Source organism: Coturnix japonica, chromosome 6 (assembly GCF_001577835.2).
Source record: "Coturnix japonica isolate 7356 chromosome 6, Coturnix japonica 2.1, whole genome shotgun sequence".
Taxonomy (NCBI): domain Eukaryota; kingdom Metazoa; phylum Chordata; class Aves; order Galliformes; family Phasianidae; genus Coturnix; species Coturnix japonica.
The window spans coordinates 16,829,701-16,848,390 of record NC_029521.1 but is presented as its reverse complement, the minus strand read 5'-3'; the positions used below and the strand labels follow the sequence as shown (position 1 = coordinate 16,848,390).

Genomic DNA, 18,690 nt, shown 5'->3' with positions numbered 1-18,690 from the left:
ACTGTGGGTCTATAGGGGTCTCTATGGGGCACTATGGGGTTTCTATGGGTCTATAGGGGTCTCTATGGGGCACTATGGGGTCTCTATGGGGCACTGTGGGTCTATAGGGTTATCTATGGGGCACTATGGGGTTTCTGTGGGTCTATAGGGGCCTCTACGGGGCACTATGGGATCTCTATGGGGCACTGTGGGTCTATAGGGTTATCTATGGGGCACTATGGGGTTTCTATGTGTCTATAGGGGTCTCTATGGGGCACTATGGGTCTATAGGGGTCTCTATGGGGCACTGTGGGTCTATAGGGTTATCTATGGGGCACTATGGGGTTTCTATGGGTCTGTAGGGGCCTCTATGGGGCACTATGGGATCTCTATGGGGCACTGTGGGTCTATAGGGTTATCTATGGGGCACTATGGGGTTTCTGTGGGTCTGTAGGGGCCTCTATGGGGCACTATGGGCTCTCTATGGGGCACTGTGGGTCTATAGGGGTCTCCATAGGGTACTATGGGGTTTCTATGGGTCTGTAGGGGCCTCTATGGGGCACTGTGGGTCTCTATATGGCACTGTGGGTCTATAGGGGTCTCTATGGGGCACTATGGGGTTTCTATGGGTCTTTAGGGGCCTCTGTGGGGCACTATGGGGTTTCTATGGGGCACTGTGGGTCTATAGGGATCTCTATAGGGTACTATGGGGTTTCTATGGGTCTGTAGGGGCCTCTATGGGGCACTGTGGGGTCTCTATGGGGCACTGTGGGTCTATAGGGTTATCTATGGGGCACTATGGGGTTTCTATGGGTCTATAGGGGCCTCTATGGGGCACTATGGGTCTATAAGGGTATCTATGGGGCACTATGGGGTTTCTGTGGGTCTATAGGGGTCTCTATGGGGTTTCTGACCTACTAATTACCCTAATTAACCCCCGCAGTTAATTAAGCCGGCCGTGGCCCCTTCATTTCAATGGGGTCCCGGCGTGCAATGGCTGCGCACAGTGACCCCCCCCCGGCTGTGTAGGGCGCCCTATAGGGCACACAGTCACTATATAGGGCGCCCATAGGGGCCGGGGGGACATAAAACCCCATAGGACCCCATAGGACCCTATAGGATCTTACAGAACCCCATAGAATCCCATAGAGTCCTATAGGACCCCATAGAGCCCATACAACCCTATAGAACCCCATAGAACTCTCCCATAGGAAACCCCCATAGAACCCGTATGGGGATCTTATAGAACCCCATAGAATCCCATAGAGTCGTATAGGAACCCCATAGAAACCCATACAACACCCTATCATAACCCGCCATAGGAACCCCATAGGGAGGTACCGCTAATAGCGGATTAACATGAACCCCATAGGATATTCTTTTCATAGCAGCTCCCCTATAGGGACCCCATAGAGCCGCCATTACAAAACCATATTAGAACCCCCATAGGACCCCATATGGGACCCCTATAGGAGTCTAACAAGAACCCCAAGAATTTCCATGAGAGTCCTATCAGCGACTCCCCATAGAAACTTCAAACAACCTATAAGAACCCCAACTAGGAACCCGTAAGACACCCCTATAGGACATCTTATAATCACCGCGCATGGAGATCCCATGGGCGTTTTCCTACTTAAGGAACCCGCATAGGCAACCATACAAAAACTCCTATAAAAAGCCCATAGGACCCCCACTGAGAAACCCCTACTCAGGATCTTTATAGAACCCCATCAGGGAATTCCGCATGGGAGTCTATAGGGTGACCCATAGAAACACCCCATAGCAACCCTCAGGGGTTAGAACGGTCCGAGTAAGGTAGTCGGGTGGCCCATGGAAATGGGCACCGGAGGCGGTGAATGGATGTGTAGGAGTCTGTGACACATGGAGAACCCAGTGGAGGGAGGATTTTGCGTTCAGTACGTATCCTATAGGGACCGCCAATAAGACCCTACTCACACCCTATAGAACCCACTAGAAAAAACTTCTCCCATAGGAAACCCCCATAGAACCATACAACCCCTTATAGGACCCATAGGACCCTATGGTATCTTATAGAGAACCCCCATAGGAAATCCACTGGATGTCCTATAGGAACCCCATAGGAGGCCCATACAACCCTATAGATGACCCCATTAGAACCTCTTTCACCATCAGGAACCCCCATTTATAGAACAAACCCCCTATGGGATTCTGTACTTAGAACTCCCATCAAGAACTCCCCATAGAGTCCCTATAGGACCCATAGAACCCATACCAACCCCTTATAAGAAGCCGCCATTAGGACCCCATAAAGAAGAACTTCTTATAGACCCCCATGAGGGCCGCCCATTTATCGAAAACTGTAGAACCCCCAATTTGAAAAACCCATAGAACCTCCATTAGAAACCCCTATTCAGGGGACTCCGATAGAGGCCCTATAGAATTTCAATAGATAACTCTCCACTAAGAAAAAAGCCTCATATAAAACCCCATTAAAGACCCTATAGAACCCATCAAATAACCCCAGTTAGAACCCCGCAATAAGAATTCCAACAGAGCCGCTACGGTCGAACCCATAGAATTTCCCATAGAACCCCCATAGAAACTCCATAGTGTGGTAGCCCCCTTAAGAACCCTATCAACATGACCCAGCAAAAAAACCCTCTTGTCATAGGACAACCTCAACAGAACCGTCAGTAGAGCCCCCTATAGAAGGTTCACTATAATACCGCCTTTAGAACCCTTATAGACTCCTGTTAGGACACTTCCATAAGAGGAAGTCCTATGAGCGGCCCATCTACTACCCCGATAGAGACCCTATTAACCTCTGTCTCAGAACTCCATAGAGCTCAGAGGAGGCCCTATAATACCCGCAAAAGAACCCCTTAATAATACCTATAAGTAACCTTCATAGAAGCCGCTATGGAGAGGCCCTATTTAAATACCCCATTACAGAGAACAGAAGCCGCTATAGAACCCTATAGAACTCTGTTAAGAACTCCATAGCTTTATTGCCCCCATCAGAGCCCTATGAATCCGAACCCGGCATGAGATACCCTATAAAAACCCTATCGTAGAACCCTCATAGGAAGGCCCTATAAGAGCCTAAGTACATTACCCCATAGAAACATACAACTCGTGGGGAACTCCAGAGAGCCCTATAGCGAGCCCTATCAATACTCCGCAATAGAACCCTATAGAACCCTATAAAGGACAAACTCTTGGTTACGATTAGAACCTCTTCCATAGGAAGCCCCTATTAGAGGCCCTCTATAAGTAGCCTCATAGAACCTTACTAGGAACTCCATAGAAGGGCCCTATAGAGCCCTATAATACCGCCCAAGTGAGAAACCCTATAAACTTCTGACGAACTTCCATTAGAAAGCCCTAGTAGAGGCCCCCGTTACTTAAACTTATCCCCATAGAAAACAAACCCATAAAATAGGAACTCGGTAGAACTCCATTAAGGCCCTTCATCAGAGGCCCTATAATAACCCCATAGAACCCTATAGGACTCTGTAAGAAACAAAACTCCATGAGAGCCCTATCAGGAGCCCGTATAATAACCCATAGAACCCTATAAGACCCCTATACAAACTCGTGGGAACGTCCATAGAGCCCCTATAGAGGCCCTTATAATACCCACATTAGAAAGCCGCCTATAGACTCCATAGGAACCGCCAACAAACCACCTACGATGCGTGTGCATTATATATAGCCTTCATATCTCTTACTCTCACTCGTCATATAACAGTGAATCTCAACTTATAATCAGGATAGCGATCGATGTATCCTTTCATGATCTCCCCGCCGCGTCTCAGTCTGTTACCTGATGATCTGGGCTCATATGTTCGCGATCTCATTATTCCTGATTACGAGGACTGATCGCTGCGCTATGAATCGATCTGATATGTTATTTGCATGTCTAACTTATACATGACTATGCTCAAGTCTAATATCAGGCGATCTATCCGATATATATATCATAGTCTTCAGAATCGTAATCGTAACAATCGTCTCGGCACTGCTCTTTCACTCGCGCTGATAATATTCATTCCTCAGAGTGACGATGCACTGCTATATCTGCGTCTCGAAGACTTAGATCACCTCTCCGTGATATCGCGATGCTCAGTCTGTTACAGATCTCTCTGTTTCCACAGCACTCACTAGTCTCCGTGAGTGCTTTAGTGGCTGATATACGTCTCAGCTCCATGATATAATATATATCCGATAATAAACTTACGGAACTTGTCCATCGACGTAGCGCTACACCAGTCTGATCCCGGAGCCTCCTCTGATAATTAGTCTGGTCTCGGTGCGTCCCGACTTTTGCTTTCTCGCGAGACAACCTTTGTAGATACTCCAGAAGAGCCGCCGTTTTACTAAGAGGGCCCTATGTAGTACCCCAGTAAGACGATCCCATAATACCCATCCCGCTATTTACACGCACGTTCTAGCGCTCCGTCTATCTCTCGCTCGCTTACTTCATCTTCGACGACCGCCTACTCTCCTAACGCACCTGCATACTTCGGGTATAGAGCGCCATCTCTATTCTCTCAGAAGGCCCTATAATGACCATAACATCACTGTACATATAATCGTCTCTAGCATTGTCCGAATTATAGCCGGTCGGGCATCAGACGCGTGCTATGAGAGCAAGCGCTCAGCAGATCTCTCAGTTGCTACAAAGTCTGACGATCTCAAGATCTAGATGGAATATGTGGACCTTCCATCAAATGGAACCACAAAACCTATCAGTAAAAACCCCCCATAGACCCCCATAGGAAACATACAGCGGCCCAGACCCCTGAGTCCCGGATCGACTGCCCCGCTCGTAGGCACAATCTCCTTCGGAGGTACGTGTACTCAATATATATGGTGATACCTGTTAGTAGCTCTGATGCGAAGTCTATACATAGATCACCTTAGAGACTTTTTCACTGAGACTGCCCAGCGATTCATTCTCTCTGATTCACAACGCAGTTCGCTTACATGACGTATCCAAGCAACGCTGTATCCTCTCTATGAAGCAGACGCTCGATGTGATCTAGATTCTCTATCTACCAGGATACCTTACACTATAAAACGCCCTAACATTGCGAAACTACATAGGCTTTAGCGGCTTCTTAATCGATGGCAGTCTCAGATGATCATACACTGACACGTAAGATCACCTGAGATATTAACTGAATATATATCGCCATCGAATACTTAACACTATCTATTCTATAGAATCGTTCTGAGGTCTCGTATGCTGACTTATAGAGTCGCCGTCATATCGGCAGCTCCTCCATTACTCTCTCTCCTCTCAGACTATATCTTAACCTCTGTCTCACGTAGCAGTCCTACAGATCCGATCAGGCTATCTCATGACCGTATCGTAGATGCACTATGATCGACCTTGACCTGCAAGTCAGACGTAACGCGATCCTCGCAACTCCATCTCTGGACCCACTTCGCCCGATCCTCTCATAACTCTACGTCGCAGCAGTGATGATGCGTTCACTGAGCGCATCCTCTCGAGTATACGAATACTGCGCTAATGCTACTTAATCAACCATAAGTCTATGATATAGTGAATAGCAGCGACTGATACGTAGATTGCTAACTCGGTTGTATGATCACTATACTCGATATCGTAGAACAGACGAGCAATTGGCCCGAGCAGCAGAGCGATGCTCTGATCTTGCGATCACGATTGCTCGCGATCGTAGAGCCGTCGGTAGGCTAGCTCCTAGCAATGACTGCCGTTCAGACCGTACGAGCCGTGTATGCTAGCGACACCACGCAGTGTAACATTTCGATGACGCTATGCTTGTTTTACAGTGGCTGAATCGGCTGTGCGTGCTGATCGCTATAGATCTGGTCGTACCAGGCCCCCTGAGAGCTAGAATCCATCGATATGTCGCGTTTCTCTCTGGCGCTCGACGATCTATCCCTCGTTCCGTCTTCATCTTCTCTGATGGCAGTATATCTCACCCATGAGATCAAGCCTAACGTCGCCCCCGGAGGATCTCGCAACACAGATTCGCATAATGCTGCGATCTACTGATGGGTGCAACTCAGTGATACGTCTCCGTAAAGATTCTGTGCCCAGGCCGTTCCCTCTCACTTCAGCGGCTAATCGCCGTCTCTCCTGATTGATATGATATTCTATGCGCTCTATTCTCGAAGTTCATGCTCGTGATGTTGGTCCTCATGAGCCTGTACTATGCTAGCTGTGTGTGTTAAATGCACTCGCGGCGTTAATCATGACGTGTAGAGTCCTATGTAATTACGTCTGTACCTGCCGTAGTATGTGTATGCTACTACCCTCCGCTCTACGTCCGCGCACTATCTCCGCCCCTCGGACTGTCTGAAGCGACGCTGTCATGCACACCTGTGCAATAAGGTAGATAAGCATACACTAGCTGACAATAATAGCGCTGGCTCTTGACCTGGTTTAATCATACCCGACGTACCGTGCAATGTCCGTATAATGCGTAGCAGCTTCAATACCTATTGAAGATCAGTCGTGCTACATAACTGAGGGCTAAACCACTGCAACGATAATTACTGCTACGTCACTTTGCAAGTGCAGTTACTCCATAACCTGGTAGTGATTCTCAGCAGCACTAAGGTGGTGACCGCAGATGAATGACAGACCTGTCGCATACATGAATACCCGCGAGTCCTTGCACACTCGCTGATCTGCGACACTCAACCAACATTCATCTTTATAAAAATGTTGTCTCCTACTGCCTCCGGCATGATGTGTAATCATCGTCTTATACATCATATACTTCTCATCGGCTGTCTCTCATCACTAATATACGTCGCAGATGCTGTCGTATCCTCATTCTTATACTGCATGAACATACTAATGGTGTAGTCTGAGATGGAAGTATAGAACTCCTTACTACTGATACAAATACCTATGTCGTCTTATACATTCCTAGAAGCTCACATCTAAGCAACTCGCTATAAATGATAAATAAGAGGCGATAATAGTACATATGCTTCCGACATCTTCCTCTCATCACCTGATGAGGAGTGTGGGTCGAGTGAACAGCCTGTCGGCCCCGTGATCAATCGATGACCCCCACCTTTCCTAATATATAGCGATGTAAGCGATGAGGAGAGTTTTCAACAGCACCTGACAAAAATTCATCACACAATTGTTTCAACAGCTTTTATTCCTATCAAAGGCTATAAAAACAGGTGATCTGATCACCTTGAAAGGGATAAATAAATTAAAACTTGGGAATTGTTTAGAGAACATGAGATCTTTTCCTACTCATTCCTTATCAAAAGCAATACAATCACAACATTTTCAGATCTGAAGTTTCATACTAACCTCAGATTCATTTAATGAAGTGAGGCTCCTAGTACATCGACGTGACAAATAATTGTCTTCAGCTTTGCATCTTAATGGAATACTTTCTCCAGTTTTAGTTTTGCTTTGTTGTTTCCTAGGCTGTAAATATTTAAAAGGAGTAAAGATTAGGCTATGCATTAGACCTCCAAAATATCTCGAGTTTTCTAAAGTTACAGTGTAAAACCTCAAGCTCAGACGCCACATGAACACGTAAGCTGAAACACAGCACAAGTGTGGGAAGGTAGTAACATCTATTCATTGTGTGATCTTCAAGGAATTACACCCCGTACTGGCGTCCTACACTAACATCTTTCTAGCAGCCTATTCTGCTCCAAAATAAGAAGAGAAAGCCGTAGATACTATTCATTTCACGGCACAAAATCTGTAACGCTGGTCGTTTTGTTTCAATCCCTAGTTCCCCTCCCCATCAACTCTGGCCACCCACCCCTCTGACCTCATGTTAGAACAACCAAAAGGCTTAATAACACTTCTGCCGTATATCTTCAGCATCCACATACGAATACATGGAAAACTGCATGGAAAAGTTCCATAATGTACACAGAGAGATGGTGTTCTAGTAAATAAAATATCGTTAAAGGAGAAGAATGAGAGCTTGCCGATGTTTTTAGTGGAAGACAAAATAGAACAACCAAGGTTACCTCATCACTGAAATAGTAGTTTAAAGGACTAATTCCTAGAGTGACTAAGAAAATGGATTGCAGCTCCCAGTATCTGCCTCAAGGCAAACTAGAAGAAACAAGAAAACGGCAAGTTAACCGGAGGAGATGTTAAGATCTACTTTCTCTGAAATATAATCACTTACCTTGCTCATTTAGTGCAGATGTTCCTTCTACTTGTGTCCTTTCTCTCAAGTAAAGGTTTTTCCTGTGTCTATAGAGCTAAACACTGAGGGCTACTGTGGTTAATGCGTTGTTTTAATTCCTTTATAAAGTCATCTTTGTCAGCCAGTTCTTTTCTTAACTCTTCTATCACAGTTGCATTATCCTAATAAACAGTAAAAACTGCTGAGTTCGCGGGCGATTGGCCCAAAAGAATTAAACAAGCACTCAAGCCAGAATCTATTGCCCAATTAACCTTCCACTTCAGCCAGTTTAGAAACTTGCCAGCTAGAAACACTTTTAACTATTCAAGAACAGTAACATTTCACGGATTTGTACGGTCACTGTTACCAAAGTTCGCCCCTAGTCATCAGAATTGCGCCCACCTGATCGTTACTCACAACCCCCCATCTACACTGAGTCTTCCTGGGAAGTTGTAATACAATATATTTTGATTCTTCTATTTTACTTATGTGCTTCAGCCTTCATCTCTCTTAAAAGATATTTAATAACACCGATGCTTTCCTGCTATTTGTTCCCCAAATCCATCTGTATGGGATTAACTGTCTCGAGAAACTCCGGCCAGTTTGTAGGGGAAGTTTTGCTATGAGAACATCTTTCTTCTCAGAGAAAGTGAATCCAAACATTCTCAAAAGAGCACAACTCATTTAGTCTTCTGTTTAGCTTCTGAAATTCTATGCTACGGCTTAGATTGGCTATCCTGATTAAAAGCTGGATGTTGAAATAAGAAATGCAACTTCCAGAGATCATCCCCCCTCTGCTTTTTGATGCTTCCCTTAATCTCTCTCTCCCATCGTTTATCCCCTTCCTGTGTCTTTTCATTCCCCATTGTAGATAATTTTAAAATAAACCCTCCAATGGAGGAGAACAATAAAAAGCAAACGAAAATAACAAGAGTAGAAAGGACAGAAACCCTGAGAGCCAGGAGAGAACTGTATTTTCGTGAGCGTATATTGAGCCGTGAGGCTATATGGATTCCCCCTGGTAATGCTTCTGAATTATCGAGAGAGAAGAGCTAACGAGATGTCCCACGTCTGGACGCGCGGCAGGTGTAGATTCTATAAGCATCAAAACTGACATTCTGGCTATCTGAAACTACTGAAAATAATTGAAATTTTTAGCTATTCAACAGAAACTTCTGCTTTTCCTAGAATGAACAAAATAAAAGCTAGGTGCGCTTTTTTTGCCGTTAGCTTGCACATGATGTCCTCAAAACCCGCTCTTCCCAAAGAAACAGAACCACACCCAGAATACAAAGAGCAGGTACAGGAGTTTTACAGAATTTATGGGTAGCTAATCAGGTAGGAGGAAAGGAGAGCTGACCTTGCTTGAATCCTTTAAGGCAGATTGTCTCAGTTCTGCTATTTCTGTCTCTTTTTGTATGGCATTAGAAGCCAAAGTTTTGAGCTGTTCTTCCAAAGCTTCTACTAACTGATCTCTCTCCTCACGCCACTTTTGAAGATTATGGTCCTTTTCCTCCAGCTCCTATATTTTCCCACCTTGCAAAGAAAAGCATAACACCAGTTAGAAATTATCAAGCACCAGATAGTTCTTTAAGACAGCTCTTATGAAAATTAAATACAGTTTTTCCACCCATATATTAGCAATTTTACACAAAGGACTCAAGCCTGATAAAACAGATGTATATGATTAACATTTCAATTAAACGAATTATCAGTTGAGTACACCCCAACACAGACTTCAGGTTTCATGGCATGTTATATTACATATGATATTTTACTTATAGCTAAATTATTGTATTTATCTATATTACCTTATAGGCTTGCAGACTGGGGATTTGCGGTGGAGTCCTTTGGGTAAGAGCAGATTCTTGCGCACAGTGCTCTTTCGTGTCCTCCGCTCGAATCTAATTATTTGAGATGCATTCTTTCGAATTCTGGCAGTCAAACCACTAATCTTTCATGTTGGCCCACATTTCATTTTGCTCTCGCCAATTCTCTTTATTTTTTTTCTGACCTTTTTCCTGTTGCTTGGAAAACCTGCATCATTCATTTAATAAAAAATTAAGAGCAAGAAAAAATACCTGTTTAAGTTGTTGGATAGTATAGTCTTTATAATCCAGCTCATCCTTAAACTGGTTATTAATCCTTTGCAATTTACTAATCCATCTTTCGTTCTGCAGCGGATTCCTAATCAGAACGCTATCGGTGGACACCCTGTAATGTAAGTCACAGCTTCTAAAACCGGTCTCATTAACACAGACTTCGTAATCCAATTCTGGTATGCCATAATACTTCCTTTAGTTAATAAAGGAGCCATCCCCACAAACAAAAAAGTGTCTGATCTAGTCGGGAAGAAAACGACAGCGCCAACGCTGCAAGTGTTGAACTAGGAATGACATGCACCTCATCTTTTAAACGCGTTCCAATTATATCCACCCCAAGCTACACACCAATTTTAAAACTATTCAGACTCACACGATCCCTCGCAACATAAATGAACTGTTTATAAGATATCTTCTTGTTAATAATTAAATTTTAACTATTTCAGCCGATCCACCTCGATAAAGCTGAAATGTGAATGAAAAAAAAAACCACTCACCTAATATCGCTTATATTAATGATGAAATTCTAACTTCTTGGAAATTAGGTCTATTTCCTCCTCTTCAGTATAAATAAGCATTCTTTCTTATCCCACTTATCAGCAGTTTTTTATGCGAGCAGACGACTTATGGGTCTATTAAGGCACTCTTGGATAGTTACCGAACGGATACCAAAATGGCGAGCGTTGTCAGCCGGCCTTTGGAGGTAGACGTAGTGAAGATGAGCATAACACAAGTCCCCTCCAGAGGCAGATTAGCTATTCTCTTCACAACCTTATTCCAGACTACCAACCAACTTTACTTTCCTCTGTTCATTATCTATGCGAAACCATGTTTTAACTTCTGTCCCCTCTAGAGCTTCAATGGCAACTTTACCTAAGATTTGCTGCTAGCCACACTAGTGTGAAATTTCCAGCTTTCCATAGGCTTAATCTATTTTGCGAGCCAAGATAGTTTTAACAGCCAGAAAACCATTAGCATTAAATTTACCCACGCACACAAAAAATCACATAAGCTCAGTTGACTACAAACCTCGCTTTGTACTTGCTGAATTTGTTTTCATCCGGCAATCACGCATCCGTTTGGCTCTTCTATCTGGCATGTTACGGCTTTATCCGTTCCTCTGCCAAACTTTCTTTTCAGAATTCTAGACAAGGGCTATGAACTCGTTACTAGAAAGAATTTTTCTTAGCCATAATTAGGGCGCACACCACACTCCAAAGAGACAAAGAACATTACTGTTACACATCTCATGGAAACTCATGCAACTACAAGGGCCCCTTATCTCTCTCCCATGACCGCCCTCTTGACTTTGTTAATTCTCTCACTCTTCTACGAACCTAAGACTCTTAAATACTATCATTAGACCAAGTTAATCTCTCAAACCCACTTACTTATGTGAATATATACATGACTCTGCCTCTCTCCATAAAGCAGATGCTGAAGCAATAAATTATTCAGATGCTATTCTGAGAGTGAATATATACACTATACCACCACTAGTATCTCCTCTACATATTATTCTTTATTTCCTTGCACACTCCTGTTTTCCCTTGGAACTACAAACAGTTAGTCTGCATACCTCCTCTAAAATCACTATTTCCACTAAAGTGGCTTAGTTTGGCCATTGATAAGCATGCAGATGCATAAGTCGAAGGGATGTTCCCATTAACTATTTTTAACTCTAGTTCATTCTCAAAGGGCTCTAAGTTAACTCAGTGGTTACTTACGATTCTATACGTTGCACTTTCTCCATTTCACTCTTTTCCTTTTCCCGAAGAGAATGTTTCATCTGCTCCAAGCTGTTTTTCAGCTGCATAACTTCTTTGAATCAGATTTGCTTCTTTGCTACTTAACTCTTCAACCTTTTTGTCTGCATTTGCAGACTTCTCTAGTCAGATGTGCCTGTAAACTCCTCCAAGCCATACTCAATATAACACATACATAGATTACCCAATTTTTTTCTTTAAGTAATTCATTGAGTTTTGACACATTGTGTCTTCCATTGTCTTGGAAGCCTCCAGGCGATATTCAAGCTCTCTTATTTTTACCTCACAGTTGGCAACTTCCTCCTGAAATTGTGCAATCACTCTCTGATCTTCTGCAGTCTTTTCTTCAAAGTCCTGAGTTTTCTTTTCTTATAACCCCTATTCTCGCTCATGTCAACATAATTCACAGATCATTCTTTCTGATCTAGCTAACCAGTGTGAAGTTTATATTCTCCACCATAGCTTCATCACCAAGTTCAGACGAGTTATGATTTTCATGCATTATTCAAACGCTCTCCCCGCCTTTAGGCATTTTCTAATTTGATTGACAGCCCCTAATGCTTTGATGTGCTGACTTTTTTGTGAGGAAACATCAACAATACTTCTGCATACTTCCCAATCCTTTCAAAGACTATAGTTAAAGGAGAGGTCCTGCACAAGATCTGAGATGGAAGAAGTCTGTGATCTGATAAATAGTCAAGACACTGAACTGATGTAATGTCCTTGAGTCGTGCATGCGCTTTTTCACTAGTCTGCGAAATCGCTTTACACTAGACAAGATGGCAATATATCCGGACCTGGCGTGGAAGCAACCTCAAGGACTTATTTGGATAATGTAATAGCATCCTAATTTGGTCCCGCGCAATTTCTTATTATACTTGTGACACCAAACTTGATCACATTACTATTAATTCTTACAACTTCTATATGTTGTTAGTGAGTGCATTTTTGCTCCCTTCTCCCTATAACCCCCAGTGATTATATATATTTATAACCCCCGCATACTTTTCTTGAGTTCATTTCTCAAATCTAGGAGAGCAATTGTCTCTATATTAGTCACACGCCTGACCTGCAGGCCAGAATATTTTTTTCTCGTGAGGGCATCTAAGCTGGCATCTTCAGAAAAGAGAAGCTCATCTCACGTCAGCTTGTTATCCTGTGCCTTACCTGAAATCTTCCTCTTTTTTTATTTTTTTCTCTTCTGCATTGTTCTTCAAGCACAGTTAAATGCATGTCTTTACCCATATTTCAGTTTCCACTCACTAAGTGCTTACTTACTTTACCTTTCTTGATACAAGTGGCAGACTTTGTTTCACTCCCGTGTTCTAATTGATTCCTTTGCATCCACGATGTTTCCTTCTCTTTCTCTCATGTACACACTTAGACTGCTAAATCAAACAAAACAAACCAAACCAAAAAAAAGTGAGGAACGAGAGAACGTCATGCGTGTCCCACAATTGCGATTAAAAATAATACTACATAGCACGAATTCGAGCAACATCCAAGTTGAGCAACTTCTGAGCACGTGATGAGACAGTGCGTTGCGTGCAATATGTGTGCTATAGCGCGATACCGCGTCGAGCACCACATGAGTATTTGATTACCTTAGTGATGAGGAAGTCACACAGTCTCTGACAACACTTAATACTAGGTGCCTCAGATTTCTATACAGAATTAACAGCAAAAGGTTTTCAGTCTGAAGAACACTTTTACCATGGCACTACTCAAACCTTCCACTCCACACCAGTAGAAAAATCTAATTAGATTTAAGAAACATGGGAACGAGATAGATAATTCACAGCTATATTCTTTCTATCTTCCGTGCTTCAGCAATCCCTATAAGGCAGCCAGGGAATCACTCCATCTACATCTAAATGGTAGATAAAACAGTTCTCTAAAGAAATTTCATTTCCAACTCACAGTCCTCTTACTTTCAATAATAGGAAAGATAAGAACCTAACTGAGACACACGTTGACTCACTCTACAGTGTTCGACTTATCTGTGCGTCTTATGACAGTCTATATGCTGGCTCACCACACCACTAAATTAATGAGGATTCCTCACATGACTCTCCTGTTCCCACACTCTACTCCTGTCTTCGCATATAAAATGTTCAAATTCATCAAGAGTCTGTACAAATTGTCGCAGACTTCCAAGTTTCCTAGTAAAATAATTCATCGGCCTGGTGAAGGCTGTTTTTTTCTTTAACTGGTGAGCAATTAGCTAAAATCACATGCATTTTCTTTCTATCAAAAGCGACTTCTGCTGTATTTCATCATTGCTTTAGAATCCAGTTATGTCCATTCCATAATATGCATACTTTAAGTATTAAAAAAAATAAATATAAGTCAAGACTTACTAGGGATTGGGTCACCACAACAATATATTCCATGGTGATGATTCTGTGTTACCAGTACCTTTGTTACTACAACTAGCAGCAAATTGTGCAGAATTATTAAGCGTGATAGACGCTCCCACGGTCGCAGAGCCTTGCGAACTTAGCATACAGATATTTCCAGTCATGCTACTGCAAGTGGAGAGATGGCTCTTAACTTTCATTCTAAAGAGTATTGGTGTGTGTGGCGTACCTCATACATGTCCCTCATACCTGATTCTCACCACACTCCCACATGAAGAAGACAGGCACAGTCAGCTGGCACTATCTCCAACTCCCAATAACCAGGATGTTGGGTTTTGTCGGACGTTGCTGCCTCCCAGACAACACGTAGTGAATCGGGCCAGTTTTGTGAATTATCGGATATTTTATGTAAATTATTTCTAACACACTCACTGCTGAACACACAACAAGCAAGCACTAAAGCAAGATAAATAAGACTAGGGAGAAGATGTGTAATGTTCAGTCTAGAAGCTCCTTACACAGGAAGTAGGGAAAAAGCATTATTACAGAGCATAGGAAACAAGACCTAAAAGCTCAGAGAATGGTGTAAATACCCTGAACTTGAAGCTGAGATAACCTAGCATCTCCTAAAACACTTTTGCTCGTGCTACTTATATAACTAATTCTACAAAAAGAAAACACAGAGCACAACATCACCTCGCCTGCCTCATTGTTCTACACTGTTTGTATATCTTTTAATCAATACGCCAAATCAAATACTCTATAATTAAGAGGTTTGTTTTGAAATTGGACGCTATTAATACTCGAATCTCAATCGAATCACACACACTTTTTAAATAGGAAATACTCTCAGTACTTCTTAACAGAAAACTTCATGCTGACATTGTGACTATCAGCTACCCATTTTAATTCCTATGTGGAGCATTGCTGTCATTAATTTTTAAATGAGAGCTTTGGTCATATGATTAGAACAAACCCACTACTATTTGGAGTATGGAGGAGTCCACATCCCTCCCTCAGTCTCTGGTAAGATGCTTATATATAGTTGATGTCAATTTCAGACGCGATTCACACCAGGTATTCAAATATTTTATGCCAAAATAAAAGGCAGCTAGGGAGTACAAATCTACTTCCCAATGAAACAGCATTTCATACGCAAGGAGAAGGCCTTGATCTGTCTCGCCTTGCACACTATATATTGTGTTGCACACAGGAAGTACAGACTAAGTGGAGAGAAAATGCAGCTAGTAGTTTTAGTAGGATTTTCCCCTTCTACATTTGTTTATATATATAGCCGTTCCGTAAATTCTAGAACACTTGGATGCTCAGCTGCTCGCCCTGCACACTGACGATGTGAGGAAGCCTGCCCCATACACAGACTTATCCCACAACCATTTTGCTTCAAATATGCCCGGGTGGGGCTCTGGTAGCTGTTTATTGAGCGAGCATTATCAGCAGCATGGCACGTCAACAATTTTGATATGTGCCTGTCGATGAAAAGAACAAAACCAAAATCAACAAAAAAGAGCATCGACCTGAGCAGCTGATGCTACTCAGAAGATCTCAGTCAGACCCAGACCCCAATGTTCTGACAAACCAATGCCTTAGAATGCCAAACTCGCATTAAAATACCTATTACATCATATCCTTGCAAGCTGACTGATCCAAACATGAAGTTGAGGAAAAAGCAGACAAAATTGGCAACACAAAAAAAAAGTCTCTGCGCTAAAAAACTATTTTATCCTTGAGCATTCAGAAAATCATTCACAGCATAGACCTTTTGTGAGTATAAAAAGTGATATTACATAACTATGTACTTCCTATTTTTACACAGCCTTTAAACACCCAGCTTGACTGTTTCTCCTTCTATATACCCATCAATATACCGGTACACGTTGACGCTCACAGCCTGTTGCTTCCTTATCCGCGCCAATAGGAATGCAAATCTATGGCGTTTGTGGATAGGAAAACCCTGATTGTCCCAACACTTGGAAAGAAACTGTACCTTTCTTTGGAGGTGGCTCTTCCACAGTAGGCTTATCTTCATCAGTACTGCGCTTTCTTCCCACTTCCAACTCAGTTTTCTCTTGTTTCAGTGCTTTAACTGAAAGCACTGAAAATTGGCTGCTTTCAGTTCCTTTATTAGTGTTCTCTTCTGCCGGATTTCTTGCACTAATGTAGTTAAAACTGCCCCTAGTAGTCCCTCTTTCCTGTAATTGATTATTAAAGATTCAGGTACACTGAAGCTTTACACCTAAAAAAAGTCTGAGCACTAAGTTCAGTAATGCTATCTGTAATGGCAAAGTGATAATCTACAACAACGAAACCAGTCACACCGGTCCTAACAAATATTTACCTAGGGTTGACTCTAGTCCACGACATTCAGCTCACAACATTCTTCCAACTCACGCTAGGTAGAGGAGAAGAAGTTCAGACCTTGCAGATAATGACAAGTTGCATGATACACGGTATGAGAACTATACGAAGGGGAGAAAGCCCCAAACGAGCGTGCCCCCTAGCAGGTTACAAAAAAGATTTGATGCCACCATATCAATCAGCTTCTACCACGCTTTATGCCAAAATTTCCTGTTTCCAAACAAGACAGTCAAACAACAATTACAAACTATGGGTCAAAGTGCAAATATGGTAATCAGACTCTCGAAAACAAGTTCATCACATCACACTTCTGCTAAGCTGCTAAAATCACTTTCATCGTGACAGATATAATCCAACCTTAAAGCTTAGTCAGCTCTGTGTCACGCAATATTATATGAGATTGTGGTCCCCTCCACTACAGTCGAAAGCTTCACCTTTAGCTTACATAAGATGAACGTATCTCGCTTACCAGCGCCTGCTGCAGCGACTGCCACAGGAACTGATTTTCATCGTATTACTGTAAACTTTCGATGGAAAAGAAAAAGCCACCAGTGTTCAGCCCACTACACAGTCACAAGATTAGAGTCTGAGTAGGCCTTGTCTCTTTGAAAGAAAAGATAATAGGTGAGAACATGACATACCCTCCAAATCACAGTCAGCCTTTTAATTAAATCCACTCCCCAACTACCTAACGTAATAGCAAGTTGATGCAGACAGTCAAAGACTAAGAAGGGTCAAGTTGAATTAAAGACTTACGCAAGATATAGGACACACTCTCGAGTTGAACAGACATTATAAAACTATAAAGTTTTCAGAGCCTTACTTGCAGGCTAGCCAAACATCCTAAATAAATGAAACACACACCACCGAGAAGAAGTAGCGCTATCTCATGCACGCCACATAACTTAATTCAAAGTGCTAGTTATCAACACCCTTATTCAGCTAGCCTCGTCAATAGCTGTACTCTCACTTTTACCTCGCACGTTTGACTAACAGTCCTTTATATGGACTGTGCATTAAGAACGGTGGTCGAAGGATGATCATGACCTTACATTCACACGTACTCTATATTATTCCACTTTCTCCCAACATCTGAGTAACTCACGCAACATAGCGTTGGTTTTAATATGTAAAATCTCGTTCCTCTCGAGTAGCGAGTGTTGAAAGCAGGTGATGCATGTAGTGGAACACTGCTTATATTTCGGTGTGTCTCTCGTTCAAGCACACACCTACCATTCAGATAAATTGAATGGTTACATGTTTCTCAATGTCGAAGAAGTAACAGCTACACACAGCGAAGACACTCAGTTTTCCTAAGAAATAATGTCCCGTTGATGCGTAGCAAGCGACCGGTAAATGTTGAAGTGTTGTTCTGTTTCTTTGACCCGTATTAAGCAGATGAATGAGAATCGTGTAAACACCCACCATAATCTTGTTACTATTTCCTCTATAATAAATTCTACATCCCCTTGTAGCCCCTCCTGCTAATAAGGTCCATCATTTTTGCACCACCGATGGTCCATTAGCTCACGTGAGAATACGCTTGTCATTTCTCCGTCCGACGATTCATTTTCTTAGAAACTTAAATAATAAAAAAACACCTTCACAGTTCATCAAGTTTTCTGATAATATCTCTAGTGTTACCCAGTACGAGTCATGATAATTCACCACAAATGCACTCACACACACACTCACTCATATAGCTATAGCATCCCCCCGCGTAACAGAAAATCCTGATTAATGGAGCCTACTGGAATAGCATTTGTAATAGCTAACCGCGACGAAAGTGTAGTTAGTAAAAAACAATTTCTAACACGCAACATCTTCTTGATAAAGTTACCCTTCACGTTGACTTTTCTATTATAGTGCTTCAACAGTAGACTTTCATTCTCCCAACTTTAATCATCTGCATATTCAAAAGTCCTGTGTGTAAGCACAACAAGAAAAG

General features: G+C 42.5%; 1 protein-coding gene and 1 non-coding gene across 2 annotated transcripts in view; one reads left to right on the top strand and one right to left on the bottom strand.

Moving 5' to 3' along the window:
• Positions 1–916: 916 nt before the first annotated feature.
• On the top strand, positions 917–1,068 carry LOC116653641. The gene has a single exon (XR_004307843.1). It is a non-coding gene; the product is annotated as a small nucleolar RNA SNORA70 (small nucleolar RNA).
• A 6,008-nt stretch (positions 1,069–7,076) lies between these two features.
• The window catches only part of KIF20B (kinesin family member 20B), a 22,316-nt gene continuing 10,702 nt past the window's right edge, over positions 7,077–18,690 (bottom strand). The window contains 11 exon segments of the mRNA XM_032445475.1: positions 7,077–7,458; positions 8,170–8,320; positions 9,499–9,660; positions 10,220–10,352; positions 10,899–10,935; positions 11,966–12,062; positions 12,064–12,126; positions 12,161–12,232; positions 12,235–12,377; positions 15,003–15,012; positions 16,367–16,576. Coding sequence (XP_032301366.1) covers positions 7,271–7,458; positions 8,170–8,320; positions 9,499–9,660; positions 10,220–10,352; positions 10,899–10,935; positions 11,966–12,062; positions 12,064–12,126; positions 12,161–12,232; positions 12,235–12,377; positions 15,003–15,012; positions 16,367–16,576 — 1,266 coding nt within the window. The 3' untranslated portion in view covers positions 7,077–7,270.